The sequence below is a fragment of the Pteropus vampyrus genome, unplaced genomic scaffold (assembly GCF_000151845.1).
Source record: "Pteropus vampyrus isolate Shadow unplaced genomic scaffold, Pvam_2.0 Scaffold336, whole genome shotgun sequence".
In the NCBI taxonomy this organism is placed as follows: Eukaryota; Metazoa; Chordata; class Mammalia; order Chiroptera; family Pteropodidae; genus Pteropus; species Pteropus vampyrus.
In genome coordinates this window covers 1,441,943-1,469,174 of record NW_011889117.1, presented here as the reverse complement: position 1 = coordinate 1,469,174, position 27,232 = coordinate 1,441,943, and the positions used below count along the sequence as shown (strand labels likewise).

Sequence of the window (27,232 nt, the reverse complement as noted above, 5' to 3'; positions counted from 1 at the left end):
CCAGGAGAGAAAAAGGATTAGAGTCATTGTTTAATGGGTACCGAGTTACAGTATGAGATGATAAAAAAGTTCTGGAGATAAATGGTGGCTGATGGTTGCACAACAATGTGAATGTACTTAATGCCATACTGTACACTTAAAATGGTAAACTTTGTTATGTATATTTTACCATAATAAAAAACCCTAACATGAACACATTAAAAATGAACAAAAGTTACTTTTCAAAAACAGAAAAGAAAAACAAAGAAAAGGGAGTTTTTAAGATAAAAGGTAATAGAAAAGCAAGCAAACATCAGAAATCAGGGAGTAACTGGTGAGCAGTGCTAAATTAATAGTAACTTCTAAATAGTCTCATTTAGTGTTGTGTGTGCAGATGGTAAGAAATATGAAAAGTCTCTAGGAGAAAATATCAGGAGGGTAACGGAAATACAAAATATTTAGTGAACAGAAATCTATGGGTAGACCAACTCAAGAAATAGTAAGAATTGCACTATCACTCCTTGCTAATTCAGATCTTTACATCAAAATCTTGGAATCAATTTTATTTTTCATCTATAATGTTTAAAAAAACTTACAGGGCAGATTTTCCAGTGCGGGGATCTATATAGGTGGTTGTTCTTCTATTGTGGTCCACAAAATATGGAATTCCATCCACTGTGAATCTCATTTCCCAACCTTCAGGTAAGGGCTTTTCATTTAACTGACTACAAAACATAAGAAAAAAAACAGAAACAAATAAAAAGTGTTAGAGAGCTGCTTGTTAGCCAAGTAGTTAAACTAAAAATATTCATAAATGCAGTAGTGATCTTCTTGAAAACCAGTATTTCCAGTTGTTTGCCAGATCTCTCTAGAAAACCTATAAGCAGTTAACCATGTCAATAGGTCCATCATCTACCACTCAGTCTTCTCCCACCTACTTGACCTGTATTCTCCATTTACCTAATAGCTCGCCTAAACATCCCATGGTAACCAAGTTCTGCCCATTCTGCCTTAGAAGTCTTTGTGTTCATCACTATTTTCAATCCCCAGCACCATCTTTACTCTGGCCTTTATTCACCTCTTTTAAACTTTCACATTTAACTGGTTTTCTTCCTTTGAGTTTCACACTGGTCCTATTTCATATCGCTTAGAGAGTACTAAATTAGAGATCTGATCAAATTAGTTCTCTACATAAAGTAACATCACTGTTCACCACTACCAATAGTAAGATCTAAACTATACCACCAGGCACTCACTCTGCTTCTATACTCTGCCCTCAAATCCCTTCCATGAACCCTGTGATTTCATAGTTTTTAATAATGATTTCACTATTTCGCTAAACATGACAGGATCTGTCACACCTCCAAGTGAAGGCTTTCCCCGTGTCCAGACTATTATTCCACTATTAAGGAAACTCAGATATTCTTTATGAAGTATTCCTATCCATTTTCTTAATACCTATCTTCAGATCTTGCTTAATTTCTCTAAACTTCAATTTCTTTGCACGTAATATAGACATAATAATGTCTATGTTATAAGACTATATGATGAATAAATTAGACAATACAAGTAAAAATCTAAGCACATAGCAAGCCCTCAAATTTTAATTATTATTTTTCTTCCTACTACATATGGATCATTCTCTTCAGGTTCCTCAAAGTATTTCCTTCATATTGCTATGAAGTATTTCATAGCATTTAGGAAGTATTTCAGCTTGTGTGTCTAGCAACAACTTTCCTCCTTGCAAATATTATGAGAGTTTTAAAACAGGAATTAGATATAAGGCAATAGTGATTTAACTTGATTTTAATTTGTTATATAGTAAAATAATTAAGGTATTAGCATATTCAAAACTGCTTACTAGTGAACCTTAGACATTTATTTTCACATTTCAAATATTATACTAGGATGAGGAAGAAACTAATGAACACTTTCTTTGCCATTTGTACTTGTGTATTCTGCCATAATGACAGGAAGCCTTTTTAGCTAATTAGGTATAATAATTATTCCAAGTTTTATTCACATTTGCCAATTTTTTTCCTCTATTTTACAGTTTCAATCTTTCCATCTGGTGGGTTTGGTGAGAGAGAGAGAGACGAGAGAGAGAGAGAGAGAGAGAGAGAACGAACAATGGAAATGTTCAAGTTCATATCAGAGAGGAAGAAAGGGAGGGGTTGGAGGTATTCAAACTCACTTGTTTTAGTCACTGTTGTAGACAGGAATGTTATTTTCCTCAAGTGTATTTTAGAAGAACAAAAGGCTGAGAATCATTGCCTAAACAGTATTTTGTAAATTATGTCAAAAGGTTAAGAACACTTAGCTGTATTCACAGACGTGAATATGTCAGATAAAAAAATTTAAAAAGGTAACACTTCTCATTTGTTGTAATTATATTTGCAAAACAGACTTAGTAACAAGTTGTCTTAAAAACAAAACAAATTGGATAGAACTGGGTCATTTGTATTATTAAAATATTGATTCTAACTTTAGCTCTGAAACTTTAAGAGGTCCAAGGGGGAACAAAAACTGGTAGCAGATTACAGAAAAGTGACATGGTCTATTCTAGACTTAGAGAAAGAATTTTAAAGAGGAATTAGAAATGTTATCTCTGAAATTCTTAATTCTCCCTTTTGGGGAAATTAAATACCCTAACTCCATTTAAAAAAAAGTTGTGATTTGTTGGTACCCAGAAATAGATTTAAAATTTAAAGCATACCTTTAGAATAACAGTTCTTAAAACTTTGAGCCATGGAATGTGTTAAGACTTAATCACACCTAAAGGGAGGTCTGGTCTTTACCCTTGGCTACTGGGAGGTGATCTCTAGGCCTCTGGAATGTTCTGTCAGGAGTTTATTTGGGGACTTTTGAACACCGGACAGTCAATAACATGATTTATGATGGAGATTTTGAGATATGCTATATCAGTTCTAACCTCTGGCGTAACTGAAAACTAAAGGTATTACCTCGAACTCTGGGGAAAGGCTGGAGACTAAAGGTTAGTCATGCAGGCAGTATACGATGGAGCTCCAATAAACTCTGAATACCAGAGACTCAGATGAGAGTCTCTGATTAGCACATACTGTTCCACATCATTTCTGGGAGTTTGGAACCCTCTCAGACTCTGCCTTATACATTTCTTCCTTCTGTTAGTTCTAATTTGTATCCTTTCTCTCTAATAAACTTGACTGTAAATATAAGAGGCTTCAGTGAGTTCTAGTTGAGTGAGTTATCAAACCTGAAAGTGGTTGTGGGGACTCCCAAATTTGAAGCCAGTATGTCTAAAGTGAAAGTCCGAGGGACCTCCAGCTTGTGGCTAATGTCTGAAGTGAGGGCAATCTTGTGTGGACTGTGCTTTCTGACTATATACCTTGCCAAATTCCTTGCACAATAGAACTCTCTGGTAGTCTGACTAACGTCCTTATAAAAAAGGGAAATTTGGACATGGAGACATGCACACAGGAAGAATGCAATGTCAAGACTGGAGTTATGCTGCCATGAACCAAGGAACTACCAGAAGCTAGAAGAGGCCTGGAATAGGTCCTTCCCTACTTCCTTCAGACAGCCTTGATATTGGACTTTAAGCTTTCTCAACTAGGAGACAAATTTTTGTTTAAGCCATTCAAATTGTCGTAATTTGTTAAGGCAACTCTAGCAACCTAATACACATACTATTCATGTTACAAATTAAAAGCAATTATATATACCTAGTTATCTAAACATTAAATAGACAAACTTATAAAAATGTCTCTATTAATATATTAACTAGCAAGTTCTTGTAATGAAGTATATAAACAACTGCAGAATGACATTAAAAAATCCTGTGATTCCTATTGGTGGCAAAGTCCTTGGTATTGCTAATTCTACTATGGTTGTAGCCTACGATCACATTGAAAACATTCAATTTCAGGTAAAGGTCAATAAAATCAAATGTTTATTTTTTTCTCCCTAAGTCACATACTCCCTGAATTTTATCCAGTGGATCCCAAGCTGCGAAATACTACTTTAGAATTACTAATCTGGTCTTACTGATATTAAGTAGGTATTTTTGAATATATAAGTGTATTTGCATATATCAGTAAGTTCTTTTTCCTATACTCTCAAGAAACATTCATTATATTAAAGTAGTAGTATATTTTTTCTCTTTAAAAGGTATGTGGGTGATTAATATTTAAGGCATCTAGGGAAAGAGTAACTGATCTTTTTCCTAATTGAATCCGAAATAGGGTAAAATCTTTAAGAAGTTATCTAGAAACTAGTAACTAGAAGTTCTTACCCTTGACTCCTGGGGTCCTCCCACTGTGTAATACGAGTGTTGTGGTTGACAAAATATACTCTTCCATTGCTGTCCGTTCTCTTCTCTTAAGAAAAAAAAGAAAGAAAAAGCAAGGCATTAGAGTTAGCACAGTGTTCTTCCTCAAACTAAAATAATTAGATGAGCTGAATATGCCCACTTCTCATTGTATTGTTGATTTTATAGTATTAAAATCACAACTTCAAAAGGTTTAATTTTTAAAGGATTTAATTTATTCTTTATTAAATTCACATACTTACTAAAGTTATAAAAATATCATTACATCCTAGAAGCTAAATAAACTTAATTTATAATGTCCTGCCCACAGAACCTTTCCGTTCAATCTAACCAACAGCAATAAGAATAATTAATCATTTTAACTTTTCATACATGACCCTATTTTATCCTTTACAAGTCCCCATAGGGTAGGTGGTTTCAGTTTATCTTAAAGATAAATAAACTCACACACGTTAAGTGATCCGCCCAAATCCTCAGAATTAAGTGGCAGTGACAGGCTGGTAAGAGGCCTCCATTCAGAGATTTTTTTTTTTTTACAACACATCATCTCATTTCTTAAAATATAATTGGGGGGGGTAATATACTTGTTTATTATATGCTAGGCATTATTCGACTAGAGAAGATATTGTTTCAAAATATATCCTTAATATACCCAGTTCCCAAATCCTAAATATCTACAGTAACTTTCTACACAAGGGCTGGACAGCAGGGTTCAGTTCTTTAATTTACTGCATCTGAAGATGCTGCTTGTTTCCTGTCCTGCCTCTTGCTTTTTTCTCCCTGATTTATTTTTTCCCTCCTACAAAATTTTCCCAGCTTCCCTGAGCTTTCTTATTAAAGTTCAGAAGACACGTGAATATCATTTTTCTCTTTCAATAACCAAATAGTTTTACATTTTTAGTATTAATATTATTTGGTTGTTTTGAATTATGGACTTCTCTGTTCCATTATCAATCAATTCTTCAAAAGACAGGTTTGAATTTTTAAAATTTGGCCAAGATGTCTCAAAATAAATAACTGACGTGTATTAAAGAGTAGAGAATGAATTCTGACTTTTTAAAAAGCAGTTTCTAAAAAAACAGCAATTTTCAAACAAAATTTTCAACTTAATTCCATGTTGATAAAGCCAATTTTTATTTCTTATAGTTTGAAAAGTTGGTATCTTATTTTTCAAACAACATTTATTTAGATTCTTTGGATCTTTCTTTAAGCAAGATACTATCACAGGATGAGTCTTAGGCCAAATTATAGAGCCTTGTCAAGTTAGTGTTTGGTTAACATTTAACTATACCTCCAGCACTGATTCCATGATTTTGAGTAGCAGTGATGATATGGGTAGATAGAAGGGATATACTGGTGAGTATCATGAACCCACTCCTAACATCTCAGCTACTTTCTACATCAGCTGAGCCTAAAATGAAAACAGAACTCTAGATGTGAATATACAGAAAAATGGGACTCTGCATCTTGTGACACACTCTATTAACACTGGCTTTGCTTATCATGACATCTTGAATGTGGAAACAGTAACCAACTTTAAGGCTGTCTGTCTGTGAGGCAAAAAGCAGCACCCACAGTGCTACAGAGCTGGCTACATGATAACAAAATAAGCTCATATTCTTGGCAGTCGCATTAAATTTAAATTTAAAAAATATATTTGCAGAATCTAGACATTTCTTGTATCCAAATAATTTTGTAGAGTAATTTTTATCATCTAAAAATAACACCCTAAGTGCATGGCTAAACATATATTCATCTTTTATTTGTCGCTTAAGTTCAGATTTCAGGGCCAAAGAATTTCTCTTCAAAAGCTAACGAAAGATAAAGTTAATAGAAAAGCTATTTTTTACGTATAGTCTAAGTATACACTGCTGATATTAGCATTTCTTGGAAGAGGCTGTGAAAAACAAAACTTCAAGGGTGGATGCACCTTTGAAGGCTCATGTGCTTAATGAGAGGAAGTACTGTAGCTGTAAGAGTTGATTTCTTACTTTGTTGAAAAATCACACAGTAAACATCAAAAACCTGAATGCACATCAGGGCACTTCCTGACTTGATGAACAGAACAACAAAAAGCAGAGCTTCTTGCTGTTCTATGTATTCTTTCATAGCAACTCTGAAAATGAGGAATTATCTTTATTCTTCACGGGTAAAACCAGATATACAAAGGCCTATTAGACTACATTGTTGGACCAAAAATATTCTTTGTTTTCCAGTCTCTACAGTTTCCACGTGTTAAAAAAATTCTTCACTGTAAGATAATAATGTCTAGTCCTAGCATATAAAAGTCTGAAAAGGTAAGGAAGTTGGATTTAAATATATATGTTGTCACAAAAACAATGCTGTCAATTCCATAAAATAAACACAGGATATAAATAGGAATTTTATTTCCTTGGTCAATCCTGGAGTTATGTCAGATGGGTCTCATTTGTTACAGGACAAATGTGGTCACTGGTTCCCACAAATAAGGCTTATGTCCCAAAGGCAGAGATTCATAAGGCAGTGCTCAGTCGGAATAATAGGATGATCATGAACTCATCTAGGAAGTAGGGTACACTTCAACTTCAGGAGTGTGAAGTAGGCGGAATATAAAACAAGCAATGCAAGGTTTTAATAACCTGGAAAAGCTGGGATTGGGACTTCAGAGAAAGTATTTTAGGGAGGTATTGTTGGTTAAAGTAAAAATGAGAAAGATTTAGATGATAAAGATAATAATACAGAAGGTAAGGTCCAGCTTGCAGGGAACAACACAGCCTACAATTCATGTTTCTAAGAACAAGAGGGAATTTTTCTTACAGCTGCCCTGGGGAAGAAGTAAAATGGTCACAGTTTTCCTGCAATAAAATTAAGAGGATAAACACATGACTTTCACATACATCTTTTCAGGGCATCAATTTCTCCTCTGTAACACAGACATACAACTCTAGAAGAAAAGCTGAGAAACCCATCCATGTCTGGGAATGCACTCTGACAAGTCTAGTGCAATAAGGGCAATATCCTCTCTTGTAAAATAACTGTATACCAACCATACACTGTCCACTTTGAGGCACCAACAGAGACAAAAAACTCCTTACTCAGACCACCAGGATTTGGTGAAGGCAGAAATTTATAACTTTCATATGCCCTCCTCTTTTGTTACAAACTAGTAACAATAACAGTTATAAGTATAACTTATTAAATTTTTTGCCTCTTTGAATCACAGGAGTATTAAGGATAGATAACCTCTTAAGAGAAATGAGGTTTTTTCAAAGGCAGGCTTACAAAACTATTATCATTTATTGCCCAGATTCATGTCATCTTGACACAGCAATTTTTTTCTCCATCCCTCAATAAAGTAATGCTAGAGCAATCTATCTTGGGGACCAATGTTTCCCAAGAAGACTATCTAGAAATATTACTCTCTGAATTTACCCCAGTATTATGAAATGTCTGCAGCTCTGGTTCCATAACTGGTTTTACTTTGCTTTTTCCAACTTTCTGTATTCTCTTTGGCTTCCATGCAAAATTGTTTCTATACGCCATATTTATTCTGGAAACTTGCTATACTGCTATGATATACATAACACTATAAAACAGAATCTGGTCGGGTAGGCCAATCTTAAAATCTATTAATAAAGTTTAAATAATTAAAGTATCAAACGCATTTGATAACAAAGCTTGCTCGTGTGCTCCATGGTGTAGGGCACAAAGTCACCATCCTAACATGTTTCCCTTCTATTTTTTCAGATAACATGAACTCAAACACACTCTGAACTATGTTTTAAAAGGATCTCTGTGATCAAAATATTTAAGTTTTTTATTGTGAAAGAAGCATTACTCATAGGATGTTGCAAAAATCATTCAAAGAATCTCACATATCCTTCAACCAGTTTCCGCTAATGGTGACAGCTTGTATAGCTATAGCATAATATCAAAATCAGAAACTGACACTGGTACATTAGTAAACTATAGACTTTATTCAATTTTCACCAATTTTTAAAGCTGAATTAATTTATGTGAATGTATAATTCTATGCACATTTCTCCTATGTCTAGATTTGTATAATCACCACCATGGTCAAGATACAGAACTGTTCCACTACCACATAATAACCACTTATGTTACCTCCTGTATTTGTGCCCATCTACCACTGGCTATGTCTCCTAGAGCCTACTAATCTGTTTTCTATCTCTACAGTTTTGTCATTTGGATAGTTACATAAATTGAATCATACAGTGTATAATCTTTTGAGATTGATTATATTCACTAAGCATGTGCCCTTGAAGTTCATACAGATTGCTGTGTGTATATAATCTATTTCTTTTTATTATTGAATAAGCAAAATATTTTTAAACATTAGAAGAATAATTCCGAATTCCAACAAAGTTCACTATATTAAAAGGTCAAGTTAGAACTTTTGGGAAATTTAATACCTATTTGGCACTCTGAATTAAACCAATGCTCCCCTAAATCTTCCCAAATAGTCACTCAAGCAAGACCAGGATATTATCCATAAATATCTGATTTTTAAAATGACCAAACTCAATGAAAAAATTCATGTGACTTACCCCATCCAGGTGGCAGGGGACCCAAGGGATCAAATTCTTTATTTTGTGATGTAGCAAACAAATCTTGATTCTAAAAGGAACAACAAAACAAAAACAAAAGGTGAAATAATGAATAAGCTGAGAGCAGTTTATGAGTTCTGATACGCCTTCTCTGGCCATGTGCTATACATAACACACTCTTAGAGAATTCCCATCTTGGAGAAGTGTCACACAGTCATGGATAAATGCCAATACACTCTGGTAGAGAAAAAAAATCTTTGCAAACATTATGCAATGTTTGAAATTATTTGAAATTCAAATATTACAAATACATAAACCTCATCCTCAAATGACCATTTTTTCTTCTTTAGCTACAAACCAATAAATTAGAGAGATATAAATCCCCCAAGTCATTTATAAGTAACAGTACTTAGAGTCATCGAATAGCTGAGAAAAATCCTGTATTTCTAACTCAAAAGAAAAAGATCACATACAGAACATAGAATGTACAACAAACTGCAGGAAGAGATCTGAGGGAGCAGGAATAAATAGGCTGTCAGATGAGTAAAAGAAAAGAATTCCAGTTGGAAGGAGCTGGCAAGCCTAAAACTGTATAGAAGACTTCTTATATTTGTTTGCAATTATCACATTGGTAAAAAGGTTTAGCTAGATAAAAGAAAAGCAGGAGTTGACCACTGGAAAAAAGATGCAAATGTCATACTGACTGTGTGTAAGGTTAATGAGTGTGTTTTGGTTTAAATGTGTAATAAAGTGGGGATAATTTGTGATCGCTCTGATTTGGTTAAGGCAAGTAAATAATAGACTCTACCAGCTTAAAAAGAAAAGTATTATGGAAAAAAATACACTTGTAAAACAGGACAGTGCACCCTATATACCCAGCACCAAGATTCAACAATTATCAAGCCTTTGCCACATTTCTTTATTTCTCTACTCTTTGCTGAAGCAAAAATCAGTAATCATTTCACCCCTATATATTTTCACGTCTTTCTAAAATGTGTAGACTTATTCTTACATATCATTACCACACCTACCGAGAATCTATATCAACTTTATTATCTAATATACCTAATTAAATGCCTCTGATTACTATATTTGTTCAAATCAGAATCCATGTGGTTGAGCTTCTAAGTCTCAATCTATAGTAATTCTCCCTACTGTCTTTTTGGGTTTTTCACCCCCTGTCACTGATGTATTGCAGAAACCAAGTTAACTGATTGAAAGCTTTAAAGCATATGGGAGATATTCCCATTTCTGATTTAATAGCTCTTAGCAGACAGACCTCTCAAGAACTAGCCTTTCTCCTTTCGAAAGATATAATTATAAAAAGAAGTAAGAGTAGGGAGGCCAGGAAGTTATACTATAAAAGGTTTAAACCCTGATTATAGAACAGGTCTGAAAAGTTTGGCATATGACAAACTGTTTTGATACCTTTCTAAGACCCAAACCTATCCCACTAGCTCTCCCTGGACAGACAGACATGCACAATGAAGCCACGGGCCAGGAAGAGCCATTACGCACTGTCGCATCATCAATCATATCCATTCTGAGGTTAAAAATGCTGGGTGTCTGAGAGTCTACTGCCCTGCAACCAGAGTAAGAACAAATGCCACTTCATATATCCACTAAATAGACTTTCTCAGCAACACCCCACCATCCCATCATTTATGCAGTTGGTATTAAAATGTTCAATTCGGTTCATATCTCTGGCTAAGTTAAGGGTAACTAAAATAAACTGTTTAAGTTCTTTATGATTTAGGACCATTCTAGTAATAAGAGCAAAGAGTAAAAATTTCAGAAAAGTGATTAGATTATTTTGGATAAGAGAAAAAAAAAACAAAAACAAACAAAAACCATGGATGATGAGGTAAAAGATGCAATTCAAGAAAGGTTCCAAAGACTCTGAGAATCAAATTTGTTATATTTACGATGAAGTGATACATAGTGTGCTCCAGAAATTTGCTAAATCTGTCTTTTAAAAGAATATTTTAAAAGACTATATATTGTAAAAGTGAGATTAAGGGCACATTTACAATTGTGAATATGAGAGAGAGAAAAGTTGAAAACTAACATTTCTCTGCATCTAGTATGTACTGAACATGCTAGAAATTTTGTTTTATAGAACCCTCAAGAAAACCCTCTGAGGTAACTACATATATGTATTTATGTATTTTTTTAAATAAACAAAGTAAATGAGTCTTGATGAGGTTGAGTAACTTACTTAATATCATATAAAGTAACTGTGGAACCAGGATTCGAACCCAGATGTGTCTGACTCCAAAGCCCATGCTCTTTCCACTGGACACCTATGTGGAAACTAGCTTTAAAGAAGGCAGGCAAGCTAGGCATTCAAACCTAGAAGAAATTTGGCCAGGTATACCAAAGATGATTATAATTTAGAAAGAAAAGAAGATGTAAAACAGCATACGGGGACAAAAGGGGTAAGGTAGATAAGAGACAAAATTAATTTCACCTTTAAAACCACTGGTAAGGAGAATATAGTGACAGCTGTCTACGGGAGGTGGCAGAAAAACCTGTTAGTCATAACTAGGTAGTGAAGGAAGGCTGCTGATAAAGATGAATTTGTCTATATTAGTAAGTGATATCTATTAGGGTGGTGAGGTTGAAAAAATACAAAGGAATATGGAGGAAAGGTAAATTCCTGAAGATAGGACTCTATTGATAGATTCTAACAGAGACTGTACTGATTGTACTAGAGGGGAAGAGATGGCAATGAAGAGAATCAGCTTCTCCTGAAGGAGGACTTGACTTTCTTCTGTTTAAGTTCCATGTATTACTCAAACAAATCCTTCATGTTTGGCACATAGAATCAAATTTCTCCAAGGACAATTTTCCTTTCCTCAGAGAAAAGATCTGTGATACTTTATGATTTGAGAGACTATAAAATTCCTAGCACCAAAGATTGCATAACAAACTATTAATACATTTTGGTGTAGTTATCACTATCGCTGAAATATTACTCCAAAGGAAAATATGTAAAATTTAAACCATTTCCAGAAAGGAAATGTTTTTATACCAAAGATCATTTGGTTTTGCCAGAATAATATATTTAGCATAATCCTATTAAGAAACCAAATTTCTGTAGTCTACCAGAGAACCAAATAATTAGGTAAACTTTATATATTACAAAGTGATTCAATTCTATCCTGAGTTCTGTACAGCCACTTTAGTCAGATGTTCTTAGACCCAAGCCTTCAAATGTTCTGCAAGGTTAAGCAGTAGTAAATTTAGAACTGTTTTAATTCTTTTCAAACTGCTTGGGTTTATTTTTACTATTCTTTCGCCCATAGATTTTTAAGCCGTCCTAACTTCTTTTTTATTTTGGACATTAACAAAACAAAGGAGGTTGAACTTCAGGAAATTTCAAAAAGGAAAGAATAGATTACATACACAGAATACTGGAGACAAGGTCTAAAAATAATATCAACAGCAACAACCAGGTTGCCATCCTACTTGTACCTTTCTTCTAATTAGTGTTTTATATTTCATATGCAGGAAAAGGTTAAAAATGAAATAGTCTTATTAAGTTTATAATGCAACAGGATGCTTACCCCATAAATGAATCTCTGATTAAACTGCTGCATTGCTCCTTGAAGTTGACTACGCTGGAGCTGCCACTGTTCATAGTTCCGGACAGATTCCAATGTTGGCCTCTGCCATGTTGTTGTTCTTGTGAAATGGTCAACATAATAAATACGTCCCATGTTGTCAACTCGCCGTTCCCAGCTAAATTGAGGGTGGGGGGGCACAAAACCTAATTCAACAAATACTTGTGAAACAGGTAAGAATTAAACAAGACTTCATCTTGGCGCCATTGCATGTTTGGTAAGATTTTACCTTGAGAAACTACTTTTGATTTCCCTGAAATCTTTTATTTTACATATTTTTAAATGGTTTATACGTGAACCTAAGGCTGTTTCTAAAAATTTCTTTCTTAAAAATTCTTCAAATGTATCATTCAAGTTTCTAAAACACAATGTATATATTCAGTAAGTCTCTTTCCAATTTTTTTTGACTGTTACAAACCTATTAGGAACACAACTGTACATAAAGCTTTCACATATATCAAAAAGGACTTTTTCACAAGAATACAACTATCTAATTTATCATTTAAAATGGGTGCATATTAAGTAACATTGATATAATAACTTGGAGGTTTCTACCTGGTTGACTGTTTAGGGTTCTTTCCAATATTCTAATGTTATAAATAGTAAAATAATCAGTACTCTTAATATATCAAAACATTTTTTCTTCCTTTGTATTATTTCTTTAGGATAAATTTCTTAGAGAGGATTACTAAGAGAATGTGCATTATTATGGTTATAAATTTTTTCTGTAAGAGTTATAACTAATATATGACTGCTAGCAATGTTATGAGGTAAAATTCCTCTATATTCTCATAATGGATACGATCTGTTAATTTAAAAAGCAAAACAGTACCTTTTAGGTGTGTATTTAAAATTACTAGCAAGATAAAAATTTTCCCATGTTTCCTACTGACTTTCCTTGAAGAAAATATTCTTTTCTTCCAATTATTCTTCCAATTATATAATGTAAATGTTTAATGCTTGACTCCACATATTAACATAGTCTTAATTTCCCCAACCATTTTGCAATGACTTCACTATTACATGTATCAAAGTTTTTTTGTATAATAGGAAATTTATCTTCATATATGTGATAAGGGCTATGATTCTTAATCAGAAACTAATCATAAAACCCTGTGGTTTGAGCCAGTTAAAGTTCAGAAAGGAAAACTTGGAAGTAGCAAGACCTATGGAATCTTTAGGAAAGAAATGAGTGAAAACTAAAATCATTAATTATGCTCAATTGACTCTCTTCTTTCTAAATTGGCACCTACAAACAAAAAAAAGTAGAGAGAAAAAATTGACAGGAAGAGGAAAAGTAAGAATGTAGGGAAGATTTTGTACAGATATAATCTATAGTTCCGAATAAATACTTTTTTTTTTTTCTTTAGTTCAGATACTTACCCAGGAGGTAGAGGTTCTGGTCTATCCCACGTTGTTCTTTTTTCAATATGATCTACATAGTAAACTCGCCCATGTTGGTCCATTCTCTGCTCCCAACTTAAATACAAAATTGAAAAGTCTGGTATGGTACTTGTATAAGTAACCTGGTTTTTTAATCCTATCTTTACCTTTTTTTCTTATATGACCATACTACAGAACTGAGGCAAATACGCATGTCAGTACATAAAAAAGATACCAAAAGAATTTAGAAATAAAATTTAAAAATGTTATCTCAAGGGTGACACATAATAGATGAGACTTGTTCTGCAGAAGTATCTGCTCTAGAGGACACCTCGTATTTCTAAAGAGGCATGAGGGTGGTGCACGCAGGAGATAAAGTCTGTCTCAATCTAATCAGGGTACGTGCAGAACTTGAGTAGAAAAGAAAGCTGTAATTAATGCTATGGAATCTGAAGAAAAACAACTCAAAGAGAAAGACTATCAGATGTGTCTCTGTACAGTGCAATGGACAGTCATTCTGCACATTCTAGTGTCCTTGGTAGGTTTATCTACAAAGCAAAAAAGGTAAGACTAAACCATCATAGCCTGAAGTACCAATTACTACTAAGAGCACCCAGTTTCTCTTTGGTAATTTCGTGCACAAATGACTTTCTAATTTGGCTTCCCATGTAGACTTTCCAAAAGGAAAATGGCCTAACTACCCACCTGCACAAGTAATATAATCTGTTTAGCAATTAAAATTCTCATGAGTTTATTAATTTATCAGACAATTAATTTTGACCAGCATTCTGAGCTCCAGATTAATATGAATGCCACAATGTATATACAAAAACTATTAGAATATGACTGATTTTAAAAATAATTAGCAGTAATTAAAATGGGATTATGAGTATTAATTCTGTTTCCTAAATTATTATTACTTTTCTATAATGACTTTATGATGGGAAAAAAATTATTTTAAAAAGTATTTTTTTTCCCTTCAAAGAAAAAGCCATCTGAATTAGGTGACTATTTTACTACTTGGCCTTGGTTAACTTTCTATGGTTCTGAGTCCTTCAGTAAAAAAAAAATATTCTTCCACTCTGCCCTGGAAATGAGGGGGGAAATTTCTAATGCAATGAGTTTTGGTTAAGTTTGACTCTAGATTCCCACCAAAATTAGTTACAATTGCTTGAGGACAGTTTTTTAAAGAACAGAGTTTACTATTATTTTCCATATTAATATGTATATGCAGAACCCTAAAGAAAACAAATGTTAACCAAAAAAAGTTACTTACCCAGGTGGTAGGGGAGCTTGAGGTACAGGATTTAATGGCCTGGGGCCTGAGCCTCCAGATATAGTAAGAGGAATTATTAATCCAGACGTAGCTCCTTCAGATGTATTTGAATTTGTATTTGTTGGCGGCAGAGAACCTGTACTAGATCCATCACTTTCAGAAGTGGCAGAAGGTGAACCATTGACAGATGCTATAAAAGATTTGGGGAAAATAGGAAAACAATCTTTTATTTTCAGAAATCTAAATTCAGGATAAAATTTTAACTTAAAAAAAAGGTAGATGACAAATATAAAATTTAATATGTGGATATGCAGGTGAAATTAAATAATGATGGGAAATAGCAATGGTCCCACTAAATAAGCCTGTTCACGATTTTTTAGGTTCTGTCTACTCATGTCTCATTATTAATTATGAAGTACAGAGTCTGATTTCCTGATGCCAGACGAAATAAAAACTTAAAGAACAGGTGAGCAATGGTATCCTATGGTATTATAAATTTAGTAATTTTCCAGATCCTTAAAACTGTCTTTCGTCTGAAACCTTGAAGATCAAAGACCAATTTTTGATGTTAGTTATAATATGGAAGATCTAACTGATAAGCAATAATATTCTTATAGTTATTAAGTATATATTGCATCTTTAAGAAATACTGTTGACAAACAATTCCTGGAGGAAGTTATCAATATTATGACATAGCAGTGTACAATCTTAAAGACTGACAATATATTAACAATTATATACAGAAAAAAGGGGAATATGTATAATTAAACAGTTATTTTATGAAATGATTTATAGACAACTAATTTATTTTTCTAATAATATTCGGTTTAATTATTTTACAGTTCCTGTCCACATACTAGCAGAGGAGAATAAAAAATGGATATTCTACCTGTAGATGTTTAAACTTTCACTACATGAAATATGTTCATTTGTTGTATAATATTTGCTTAAAACCTGAATATCATTTAGCATTGTTGGGTTAGTTGCCATTTACTAATTATCTTTTAAAGGATATAATGAAAATAAGCAACCAGATCCTTGACTCTATGGCATGCTTATGTCTACAGTTATAAACCCTGACAGAAAGCTGCAATCTTATCTGTACTGCCTATACTTTATATAATATGCAAGTGATTTTCTTTCTGAATACAGCACATGCTTCACTAACTGCACCGTGGAAGAGAAACTTAGGGAAAAGGCACGTCATAGTTATCTTTAGAAAGATCATTCTAGGCCAAATCTTAAATGTGCAAATACAGCTAAAACACCAACCTAAAAGGGCCTCCTGACACTTACATGAGGATTAGTTCTGTATACAGCATAAAGAAATGAGGACTTTTTGAACTTTACAAAATAGATTCCATGGGAGCCATGACAGTAATGTCAACTTGCACATAATGGGAATACCCTTAGAGTGTAATTGGACCCCGTCCCAAAACCACAGAAATGTCAGCCACAGTGTCCTGGATAAAAGATCCTATCTGCAGAAGCCGATAAACGTAAGGATCCCACCTTGAAAGATTTATATAAGTTGAACACCTTAGACAGATAATGCGTAAGTCTAACCCAATAGCATCACAACAGGTGCACTTAAAGCTGAGAACTCTGACCTTCTGACCCATCACAGACACTGGTTTGGGACTAAACATGCGGTGCTGCCAGTCAATAGAGCTCGCTTTGGAGATACTAAAATCATTAATTATGCTCAATCGACCCTCTGACTCTCTTCTTTCTAAGTTGGCACCTAGCTCTGTTACGTAAGACTCTGTACTTCCCTTCTTTGCGTGCTGTGAGTTAACCTACATGGGTATCTGATTGGTTTATCTGAGAAGGTTCCGCTCAATAAACCTGGCATTGTAGAAAGACACAAACGTGTTCAAGGGTGTTAGTTGCTTTCCTTGCTCACAACAAGTTCCCAAATAGAAAATTATTTATAATCACGGTACTGAGAGCTACATCCCTAGTGTATGTCTGGAATACCCACCTGGTCTACGTGGGGTAGGTGGAGGTGGTCGTGAAGGTCTTGGAGGCCTAGAAGGTTTAAAACCGCCATTTGAGAGTGATGGAGAATTATTCCCATTGACTCTCCTATTTTCACCAGGCCCTGCATCCTCAGGGTCATCTGATCCATTTGTGTTCACTCTGGGTAAGAAAGGGAAAAGGGGAAGAGAAGGGAAAAAGAATGCTCTTCAAATTTAGCAAAAAAACAACAGGAAGACCAAAACTTAAAGTTTTAGGAGTCTGAGAAAAGCTTTCTAATTTCTGGTCAGCTTTATCAAATAAATAAACAGCCCTTGGGTAGGGTCTTATATATAATCCTCAGAGGCCAACCAGAAAGAGTGAAGAATTGCCCAAGGGCACAGAAACATTTGAGACCATTCAAAACAATTAGGTATGGCTGGTTCAGATTTCAAATAAGTCTACTAAAGCCCTGTATAATCAGGAACACAGTCAAATTTTCAAAATACCAAATGCCTGAGAAAAGGAACTATTTTATCATGAGCACAGATAACTTCATCATTTTCTTGGTTTCCAATGGCTTTTAGGTTTGGCCCAGGTTGGGGGCAGGGTTGATTATTCCATGGCAGGAAAAAAATATTTACTTCCCAGGGACAGGGTGCTCTCTCCCAATTCCAGAAAATAGTATATAAAATGTTCAAAGTTAGTGATCTAGAGTGGATGTGCTCAAAGACCTTTTTAAAAAGGAGCTATAAAAAAAAAAAAAAAAAAGAAGCAGCTATAATTTCTTCAAAGCAATGATATCAATTGGAGGGAAAGAAAGAGGGAGAGGACACTAACAAGAAATGTCATTTTGAAAGTTATTACTACAGTCAGCTAAATATAGTCGATTCTTTTTTCCAGGGGGAATCTAGTCATGGATTAGAAAGCAGAGCGTGAGTTACCCAGTTTGCAGATGCCTTGGCAAAGGCTCTGATATCTACTGGTAAGGAGCAAACCACTACACAGTATTAATCTATCTCCTGGACCTTAAGAACAAACCTGAACGAAATAAAATCTAATTGATTCAAGAAATCAAAATAGAGAGGCAGCACCATGTATTAAATCATTTCAAACTACGTTTCCCTAGTTCTTTAGGGCCTTTCAACTTAAAGTACGGTCTTTGGATCAGAAGGGAAGGGCAACACATAGGGGCTAGTTAGGAATGCACAATCTTATTAGGCGCCATCCCCCATCTACTATACCAGAAGTAGCATTTTAACAAGATCTCCAGGCGATATTTGTAAACAGTATGGCAGGAAGAGCACTGCTTTGGGGGTTCCTCAAATGCTTATTTTGAATAAAAGGAACAGCTTAGTAATTGGCAGTTAGCACCCAGTTAGTGTTAACTGCCTGCAGGAAGACGAAGCCATCCCAGAATATGAACTGAATGCAGGAAGAGTCGGCTTTGACACTGTTTCCTTTCCTCTAGATGCTGAGGTTCCAAACCCATTTTGAGTCATATACTCCTTTGAGACCCTGAGTTATTGCCTTTCTATACTATTTTAAGAGGTTATTAATTAATTTTTTTAAAAAGGTTCCTACTGTGAATGGGCCAAAAGAGGGAAATGAGGTTTCTAGCTCTGACTCGGCTACTGGCAAGCTATGTGACCAAGGTAAGTTATTTCATCTCTCTGAACCTCTAAAGTTCATTATCTGGAGTAAATGATTCCTAAAAACCTTCTCAATTAGAAAATTCATACTGAATTGCACATCCAGAACTAGTCAAGTTTTAAGAACACATGAGGGAGGAGGGACATCTACTCTGAGGTAAATCTACTATAACAAAGGGGCAGCAGAAACTGGATTCTAAAAATGCTAGTTCTATTGTTAATTAAAACCTTAAAGATTTTAACATCCATGCTGTTCACCCTTCTAATATCTTGACCCCAGTTTATCAACATTGTTATCTGACAAACCCTATAGTATGATGAATCCTTAAATTTCCTTAATTCTTAGACTTGCTCCTCTTCCTAAATCTTAAACTCTAAAATACCTCTACCTACAATCTTCTCTTCCTTCTACCTGCCTATTATATTTTTTATTCAATCTCAAGATGACCTTTAATCCCCTCTATCTTCACATTCCATCAAGCTAGCTCCCTTCAAGTATCACTTAGGCTCCATCATAGGTTACTTGCCCTCGTACCTTTAATTCCTTCACTATTGCCCAATACTCCCCTCCCTGCCCTCAGCAATCTTTTCACTACAATTAATCCTTCATTTACTTTTTCCATTACTGTTCTCTGGGGCAAACAAGTAATGCTGGAGAATGTTCTAGCTGAGAAATCAGGTTTATTTTACTGGAATAAATAAACTAGGTAAGGTACCAAATTAAAGAGGCAGGTTGTTCTATAAAAGAGCCTAATAAATTTTCCACTGGGCCCACCCAGTAAAAAAAAGACCTGAAGTTTTTATTTCCAATGACTCACAAGATAAAGAGTCTTTTTTTTTTCCTGTTAGTATATGTGCTGCCAAAGTGAGCACTTTTTTTCCTGTTAAAAAGAAGAAATACAACTCAAGTTTCCCTGGAGCTAAAGAATTGGAAATGACAGATGGCTCTGACAACCTACACCACAGCTTCAATGCGATTGGTGTATTGGTGTGAAAATTAACAGTGATAATTAATAGTAGTTTAATAGGACAAAGAGTTTTTACTAAGTCCTGTATAAATTATACAGGCCCATGCAAAAGACAGAAAAAAAATTAAAATTGTACTTCTTCAGTCCATATCTTTTTATTCTAGTAGACTTCAGTTTCCTCAAGTCTGACCATTTCAAAGAGGCTGAGGCAACGTGTGCTACAGTTCACATTATTCAACTTCAATTGGGCCATCCATACTGCTTGGAAATCAATCATTTTCTGTATCTCTAATCTACTCCTGGCCACATTCCCTGTGTCTACTTTCAATCTACCCAAATACCTAATCCTGATCTGTAAACGACCCTGACTAGGCCTCATCCTTAAAATAATGGTTATCTGCTGTCTGTCAATTTTCTTCTTTACCTTAAAAGTTCTCTGTGCCACTAATCATCTTCATCTGTTTGTTTCCCATCTCTAGGGGAAAAGAAACTTCTTCAAGGCCAATGTGTCTATGTGTTCTTGATTTCAGCCTACATCCTATAGGACCTTCCACCATCATTTAATACCTTTCTTGTATCTTTCATCATCTTCCTTCTAAATCTTTCCTCTAAGTTCACAAATACAATTAAACCCTGTAATATAAAACACTTCAATCATAACTGTTCTTCAAGCTGTTCTCACATTCTCCTTTCCTTCATTATAATTTTTTGTATTTATGCAATTAATGTATTTAGTGCATTTTAATTTTTAAAAGGTTTTCAAAGTAAGAAATAATTTCAAATTATAAAATAAAAATTATCTTCAATCCTATACTCTACAGATTATTCCCATTAAAATATGGGAGTATCAGACTACGGCCATGCTATCTGAATAAGCCTGATACTAAGCATGGTTGGGCCTGGTTAGTACTTGGATGAGAGACCACCTAGGAAGACCAAGTGCTGTAGGCGTAAAAAATAAAAAAAACAAAGGATTGTAAACTGACAAAGTCCTTGTAATCTGTGAGGTCAACCAAGGGTTGCTTCACCTAAAAAATAAAAATACAAAATACGGGAGTATCTCTCGCCAGTATTTTTTCATTGGCTATAACTATTATCATACAGTGTATGTGAGTATACAATGTTTCATATCCTTGGAGGAGTTTTTATTTATTTTGTTCCTCATACTAGGCATCTACCCCCAAATATTAAAAAATTTCTAATGACTGCAGAATACTGTTTATTTATTTGATTATTTTCCTCAGAAGAACCTCTACAGCCATTCATGTCATTGCAAACGGCAGATTTTATTTTTTTACGGCTGAGTAATATTCCATTGTATATATGAACCATAACTTCTTTATTCAATTGTTTGTTGATGGGCATTTAGGTTGCTTCCATATCTTGGCTATTGTGAATAGCACTGCCATGAACATTAGGGTGCACAGATCTTTACAAATCAGTGTTTTGGTTTTCTTTAAATAAATACCCAGAAGTGCAATTGCTGGGTCAAAAGGTAATAATCTGTTCTCCCATCAGCTAGAATGAAAATGCTCATTTCACTATAAAGTATTTAAATATTTTTAAATCGTTGCCAATTTGGTAAATTAAAATGTTAATGTTCAACGATATTTCATTTATAGGTCATTTGAGTTTCTTCTTCCATGAACTGTGTACATGTCCTTTGAACATTTTTCTATTACATGAGAATAGTTTTTATTATTTGTAAGAGCTTTTTACAATCTGAGGATACTAATTTATCATCTTTCATAATGGTTAGATGTCTGTCATTTGCTTTTAATTCTCCATTTTTAATTCTACGAGCTTTATATTTCTATATAATTAAATTTACTCAAAAATAAGTTAACAAGTCATATTTTCTTCTACAGGTTTTATAGTTTCATTTTTTGAAATCAATTTTAAAACCAACCTAGAATCTACTCTGATCTTGGGATGTGAGCTGAAACCCTAATCTGATTTTTCTTTTTCCACAAGCCAGTTTTCCCTTGCTTGATTAGTCTAACTCTCCTTCTTCAGTTTTTGACAGAGTTAAATACCCTATCCTTTAAAAACATTTTTTCTCTTAACTTCTGTAATAATGCTTTTCTAATCTTGTACTCCCACCTCTAACCCTTCCTTTTTCAGTTTGTACTCTTCCTCCCATTCATTAAATGTAGGTCCCTAAGGTACTGTTTTTGTCTTCCTTTTCCATGAGTTTTCCCCTATGGTCTCAAATTCCATGATTTCACAGATCATCTCTAAAACGATTCCCAAATCAGAATCTCTAATCTTTGTCTAATTCCCATCCTCTAGTACCAAATTAACAACTAAATGCAGGAGATACTAATTCTGGGGGTAACACTGCTATCCTCCCAGGCAATACGATTTTTCTTCTCTCCTGTGCCTCTTGACAATTACCTAAGTCCCACTGACTGCACTTTCACATTCTCCCGCTACTCTTCTACCACCACTGCTTCAGTTCTAACCCTCATTCAGTGGATTACTGTAACAACTTTCCACATAGGTCTTCCCAGGTTCACTCACCACCACGTAATCCAAACTACATACTATCAAAATAATTTTTCCTATGGAGCTTTGCTCATACCAATTCCCTGTTTGAATATTTTTAGAGACATTTCTCTCCACAGAAAAAGATTCTATAAGCATATAATTGCAAACCAAATTTCCATCTGCCCCAAACCACTATAATGCTAAAAATAACTAACATTTATTGAGGGCTAAGCACTTATCTTTTTTTTTTTTTTTTTTTTTTTAAAAAAAGCATCCCACTCTAGGCAGCAGTGAAAACATGATAGTCATGAGCTCAGGCGCTGAAGGCAAGATAGTCTGAGATTCAACTGTGCTATTTACACTATTAACAACTCAGGCAAGTTCCTTTCCCTTTCTAAGCCTCAGTTTTCTCATCACCTTTAAAAGCAATACCTACTAACCTCATAGAAATGTCTGTCTTCTAAAGTCTTAGAAACCCAGAAGACACTGTTCATTCCCCAGATTATTTATGACAATCTGATTCTTGATTCTACTATTAATTGACTGATTCCACTCTCAAACTCACCACCTGCCATTTCCCACTTTCAATTACTTTCAGCCAAATACAGTGACTGAAGATTTCCAATAGAACACCCGTGTTCTTCCCCATCTCCATGATTGTTTTCCTTTCTTCCACTTAGAATTTCCTCTCTCCAATTCCCCCAAGACATGGATACCCAAATTACAACTATGCTTTATGATCTTAGGTCAAATGCTATTTCTTCCATAAAGCTTTTACACATTTTATATAATAATTTACATTTAAAAAACAATCATGTATTATTTTCTAATACAAACAGTTCAAAAATGAAATAAGATCAAACTAGCTCTGAAGTAAAAGAACATGGGATTAAGATGGAGTGATAACTCCTGGCAAATTTCACAAACCTAGATTTTTGAGAAACAGACTTTGTTATATAACTGAGTAAAATTCCCATAATAGTTTATCATATTCTAAGAAATACTTCTTTATTCTGATCTAGCAGCATCAGTATCACCTGGAAACTTGTAAGAAATGCAAATCTTGGGCCCCACCCAAGATCTAATACATCAGAAACTGAGATGAAACTCAGCGATCTGTGGCTGAATAACTCCTCCAGATGATTGTAATGCGCACTCTGAATTTTGAGAAATATGCTCATACTAAAATAGCACTGGTGGTTTATTTTAGTTCCCTTAATAAGTAGGTGTGAAACTAAAACCTAAAACGGGACTCTGAAAATCAACAGGGAAACAAATACACTATACATAATTGTCAGTGTGGACTCACCACCACTATTATCTTTAAAAAGCAATTAACTACTAATTATGTGCTACTGTAGCTTTGTTCCTTTGCTCCACAATCTTACAAACCTCTGCTTATCTCACCATACATATATATCTGACCTATCCATAAGCTCAGGATAAAGAACCCTGGAGAACCAAGATAAAGTCATATAGTACAATAAAGTCATAAGAAGTACACAAATCAACGAGTAGTATTCAAGAAGGCACAGCTAACAACAAAATCTTGAACACCAGGCAGCAATCATTTTGGTATTTCATAAAAATGACAGAAGACAACACTCGGAAATATAAAACATCCAGACATGCTATGAGGGAAAGTAGACCAGTAAGACTACATTCATGATATACACATAGCTTAAATTAAGACAGAAAGATAAAACAACCTAAACCGTTTAGTAAACTTAGTAAACTTCTTAAATGATAACTGGGGCAGGGAGGAGCGGAAGCCATTGTTCAATAGATATATATCACCCTGCTTTTTAGTTATGAAGTCTGCAAATAAAAGCAAAAGAAAAAAGCTAGTCATGGCCATGACTGTTATGCAGTAACATTTAAACGGCATTTGACAGTTTACAAAATGATTTTCAAACTAATCATCTCAGATATGCTTTCTGGAATAAAAGCGTATACAAAGGAGTTCATGCTTAACACAAAAGACATGCTCAATGACTAGTCTGGCAGTCTCGGAAATGTAGAAGACACTATTCTTCAGACCACTTATGACAATAATTCACTTGGGAAGATGTAAAGCATTGATTAAATAAATGGCATGAAACTAGCTAGGGCTCAAGCAATGCCTTTGCAAGAAATTTATAATTATCTACAGTGGTTTCATAAAAATAAGAAAGACATTTGCAAAAGAGAAACAACAACGAGTGGCATAACAAAACTTTTCAATGGGCATATAAAATTCTATCACATTCTCACTTATTAATGCAAAAATAAAAGTTTATTATGCAAAAGGAGAATTAACTGACCAAAGCAAACTGAAATAGTAAAACATTTTCACATGGAAAATTTTAGGAATTCAAATAATCTTCTATTAAACATAAAGCTAAAAAGGGGCACAAGAGGCATAAATTGCCTTCTATTCTATAGAGATAGTTACATAATTTTTTAAAAAAAACTTGTTTTCTACTGCTTTTTAATCACAGTGAGAAATAAAATAGTTATTTTCCTCTTACCAAGAAGTTACTAATCCTTAATACTCTATCTCTTGTGAGGTTAGTATTAGTATAGGAGAGATGATTCTTTATCACAGGAGTGATTCTGTGAAGGCAGACCTCCATTAGGTGAAACACAACAGCTTTATAAACTCTGATTTTTCCTAAAGATCTTAAAGAGTTGTCTTTTTAAAACTTTTTATTATAAATTTTTTCATATATCACAAAAGCACATAGACTAGTACAAGAAACTCCCATGTACCTACCTATCAACTCAGCTTCAACAACCATCATTTTGTTCTACTTGCTCCACCTCTTCTCCCTTGCAGCTTCTGACACTATAACACCCCATCTTTCTGGTTACTTTTCCTTATGTTCTATGACACTGCTTTTCTGCTGCTTCTCCTCCTCTGACTACTCCTTACATGATTCATCTTCCTACTCGTTCCTTACCCAGTTTGGGAAAAACAAAGAATCCAATGGGATTTTATAATTCTATTTAAGACATGTTATGTCACTTACTGTTTTAAGATCAGGATCATCTCCTTTGTCAATTTTTATCTCCCATTGCTGGTTTCCAGGAAAACCAATAAACATTTAAAGTCTGTTAAGTCAGTTAACACAATCTAAGGCATTCAATATTTTCAGGCCCTATACTAAAGGTAAACAGGCACATGAAAGTCCTGAATCTAGACTAAGAGTAAACAGCTGGTACAAATCTCTGCAAGACCCAGAAAATATCACAGCTAGTAGTGACCTTCACATATACCCAAAGTTTGTATCTTAGAAGAGCTCAGTGACGGCCCTAGAATTCTGAACTCCTGCCTTCGAAAAAAATGCCAATAACTCACTTTCTACAAGCTGAAGAAAGTTATTAGCAATATGGGTATCCCTGGCCTACTCCAGAGAACTGTAGTCAGATAAGCTAAGAGTCTTGAATCTTTCATAAATATTTCCTTTCTTACCTAGAGCCCTGAAATTTTTTGACATTTATTTATCCTTATATCAATCTGAACTTGACGTTTGGGCTAAAATCAATCTTTATTCATCCTCCCTTATCTCATCTGCATTCTTGGTAAGCAATAAGTGAACTCTTACCTTGTTTCATCCTTAGGTCTGGAACCATCATCATTCTGTGAAGCACCTTTAAAATCAATAAAATTTAGATAGAAAATGAGTTTCAAAAACTGATTTTCACCTTTTTCCTAAACATGTTATGTAAGCAAAACTTTTTATTAAATCTTTCTAGTAAAGAACAACTAGAACTTAAATTCCAACATGACACTTAAAAGAAAAATGTGATAATGTTCATATGATTGAAATAAAAAAAGTTACCAAAATCTTGTGCAAATGTTTACCATTATGTATAAGATATTAATTAGTAAAGGTATATTACTTCTGGGCTACTTCTGCCTTTCTTGAAATACATGTTTGCTTGATTCTAACACAAGGCTGTTATTTTAGACATCTTTTGTATTCCAAATACCTCACAAATAAAGTGCTGATCACCAGAAAGAAAATGAACAAAATAGATTCTGAAAACAGAAAAACCAGTAACATCTCTTATTCAAGGGCCTGGAAAACAGCTCCAAGAATAGGACACACAAGTAGGTCCTGAAGTGGCCAAAATGAATGCCACAACACTCATACTTTCTTCACATTTTATTCATGGAAAATATCTCTAGGATTTAGTAAGGGCCTGTGTACTATAAAATGTTAGAAAAAAGACACACTGGTTAAAGCAAAAACAGAAGGAAAAACTAATAATAGTCCCTTATGAATATAGTCATAATTTCAAACAGTGAAATCATCACTATATTACTCCACAGAAATCCAAAACAGTTTGAAAAGATATACACACCCCTACGTTCATGGCGGCATTTCTTACAATAGCCAAGATATGGAAGCAACCTAAGTGCTCATCAATAGATGACTGGATAAAGGAATTATGGTACATATATACAATGGAATATTAATAAGTCATAAAAAAATAATGAAATCTTACCATTTGTGACATGTACACTGGACTTAACTGTGCCTTTTAACTCATGTATAACATGGGGACACTAATGACACATACCTCACAGAGCAGTTGTGAGAACTGAACATATAAAAATTTATAATAGTGCCCAGCACATAAACACTCCATAAATATTAGCTATTATTTCTCACAATTCACATTTTACCAGCAAAGCTAAACAAGACATTTTTGCTCATTATTTCACCTTAACATAGAATGAAGCCAGAACTATGAAATTTATGGCATAAGTTATTTAGGTCTAGGCTTATGCTTTAAACCAAAGAATAGTTTAACACACACACACACACACACACACACACCCCCGATACACGATGAATGTCACGAACAGCTGTACTTAAAAACCTGCATCTTACAAATGTGTTGCTCTTTAAAAGTATTACCAATCAAAATTTCCTCAAGAAAAACTGATCAGATTTCTAAATGCACAAATTTTATCTACAAGACATTTTGGAATAAAATCTACAAAGATCTCCTCTATTCAGTAAGCTACTCAGAAGCGCCACCACCACCCCC

General features: G+C 34.3%; 1 protein-coding gene across 2 annotated transcripts in view; it reads right to left on the bottom strand.

The window, feature by feature from the left end:
- Positions 1-27,232, bottom strand: part of ITCH (itchy E3 ubiquitin protein ligase) — a 149,355-nt gene that overhangs the window by 30,124 nt on the left and 91,999 nt on the right. For both annotated transcript variants that reach the window (XM_023522193.1, XM_011378287.2), the window contains exons 7-14: positions 25,777-25,822; positions 17,105-17,262; positions 15,121-15,310; positions 13,845-13,940; positions 12,405-12,579; positions 8,836-8,905; positions 4,253-4,337; positions 576-704 (exon numbers count right to left, since the gene is read on the bottom strand). In XM_023522193.1, coding sequence (XP_023377961.1) covers positions 576-704; positions 4,253-4,337; positions 8,836-8,905; positions 12,405-12,579; positions 13,845-13,940; positions 15,121-15,310; positions 17,105-17,262; positions 25,777-25,822 — 949 coding nt within the window. The remainder of the gene's footprint in view (positions 1-575; positions 705-4,252; positions 4,338-8,835; positions 8,906-12,404; positions 12,580-13,844; positions 13,941-15,120; positions 15,311-17,104; positions 17,263-25,776; positions 25,823-27,232) is intronic.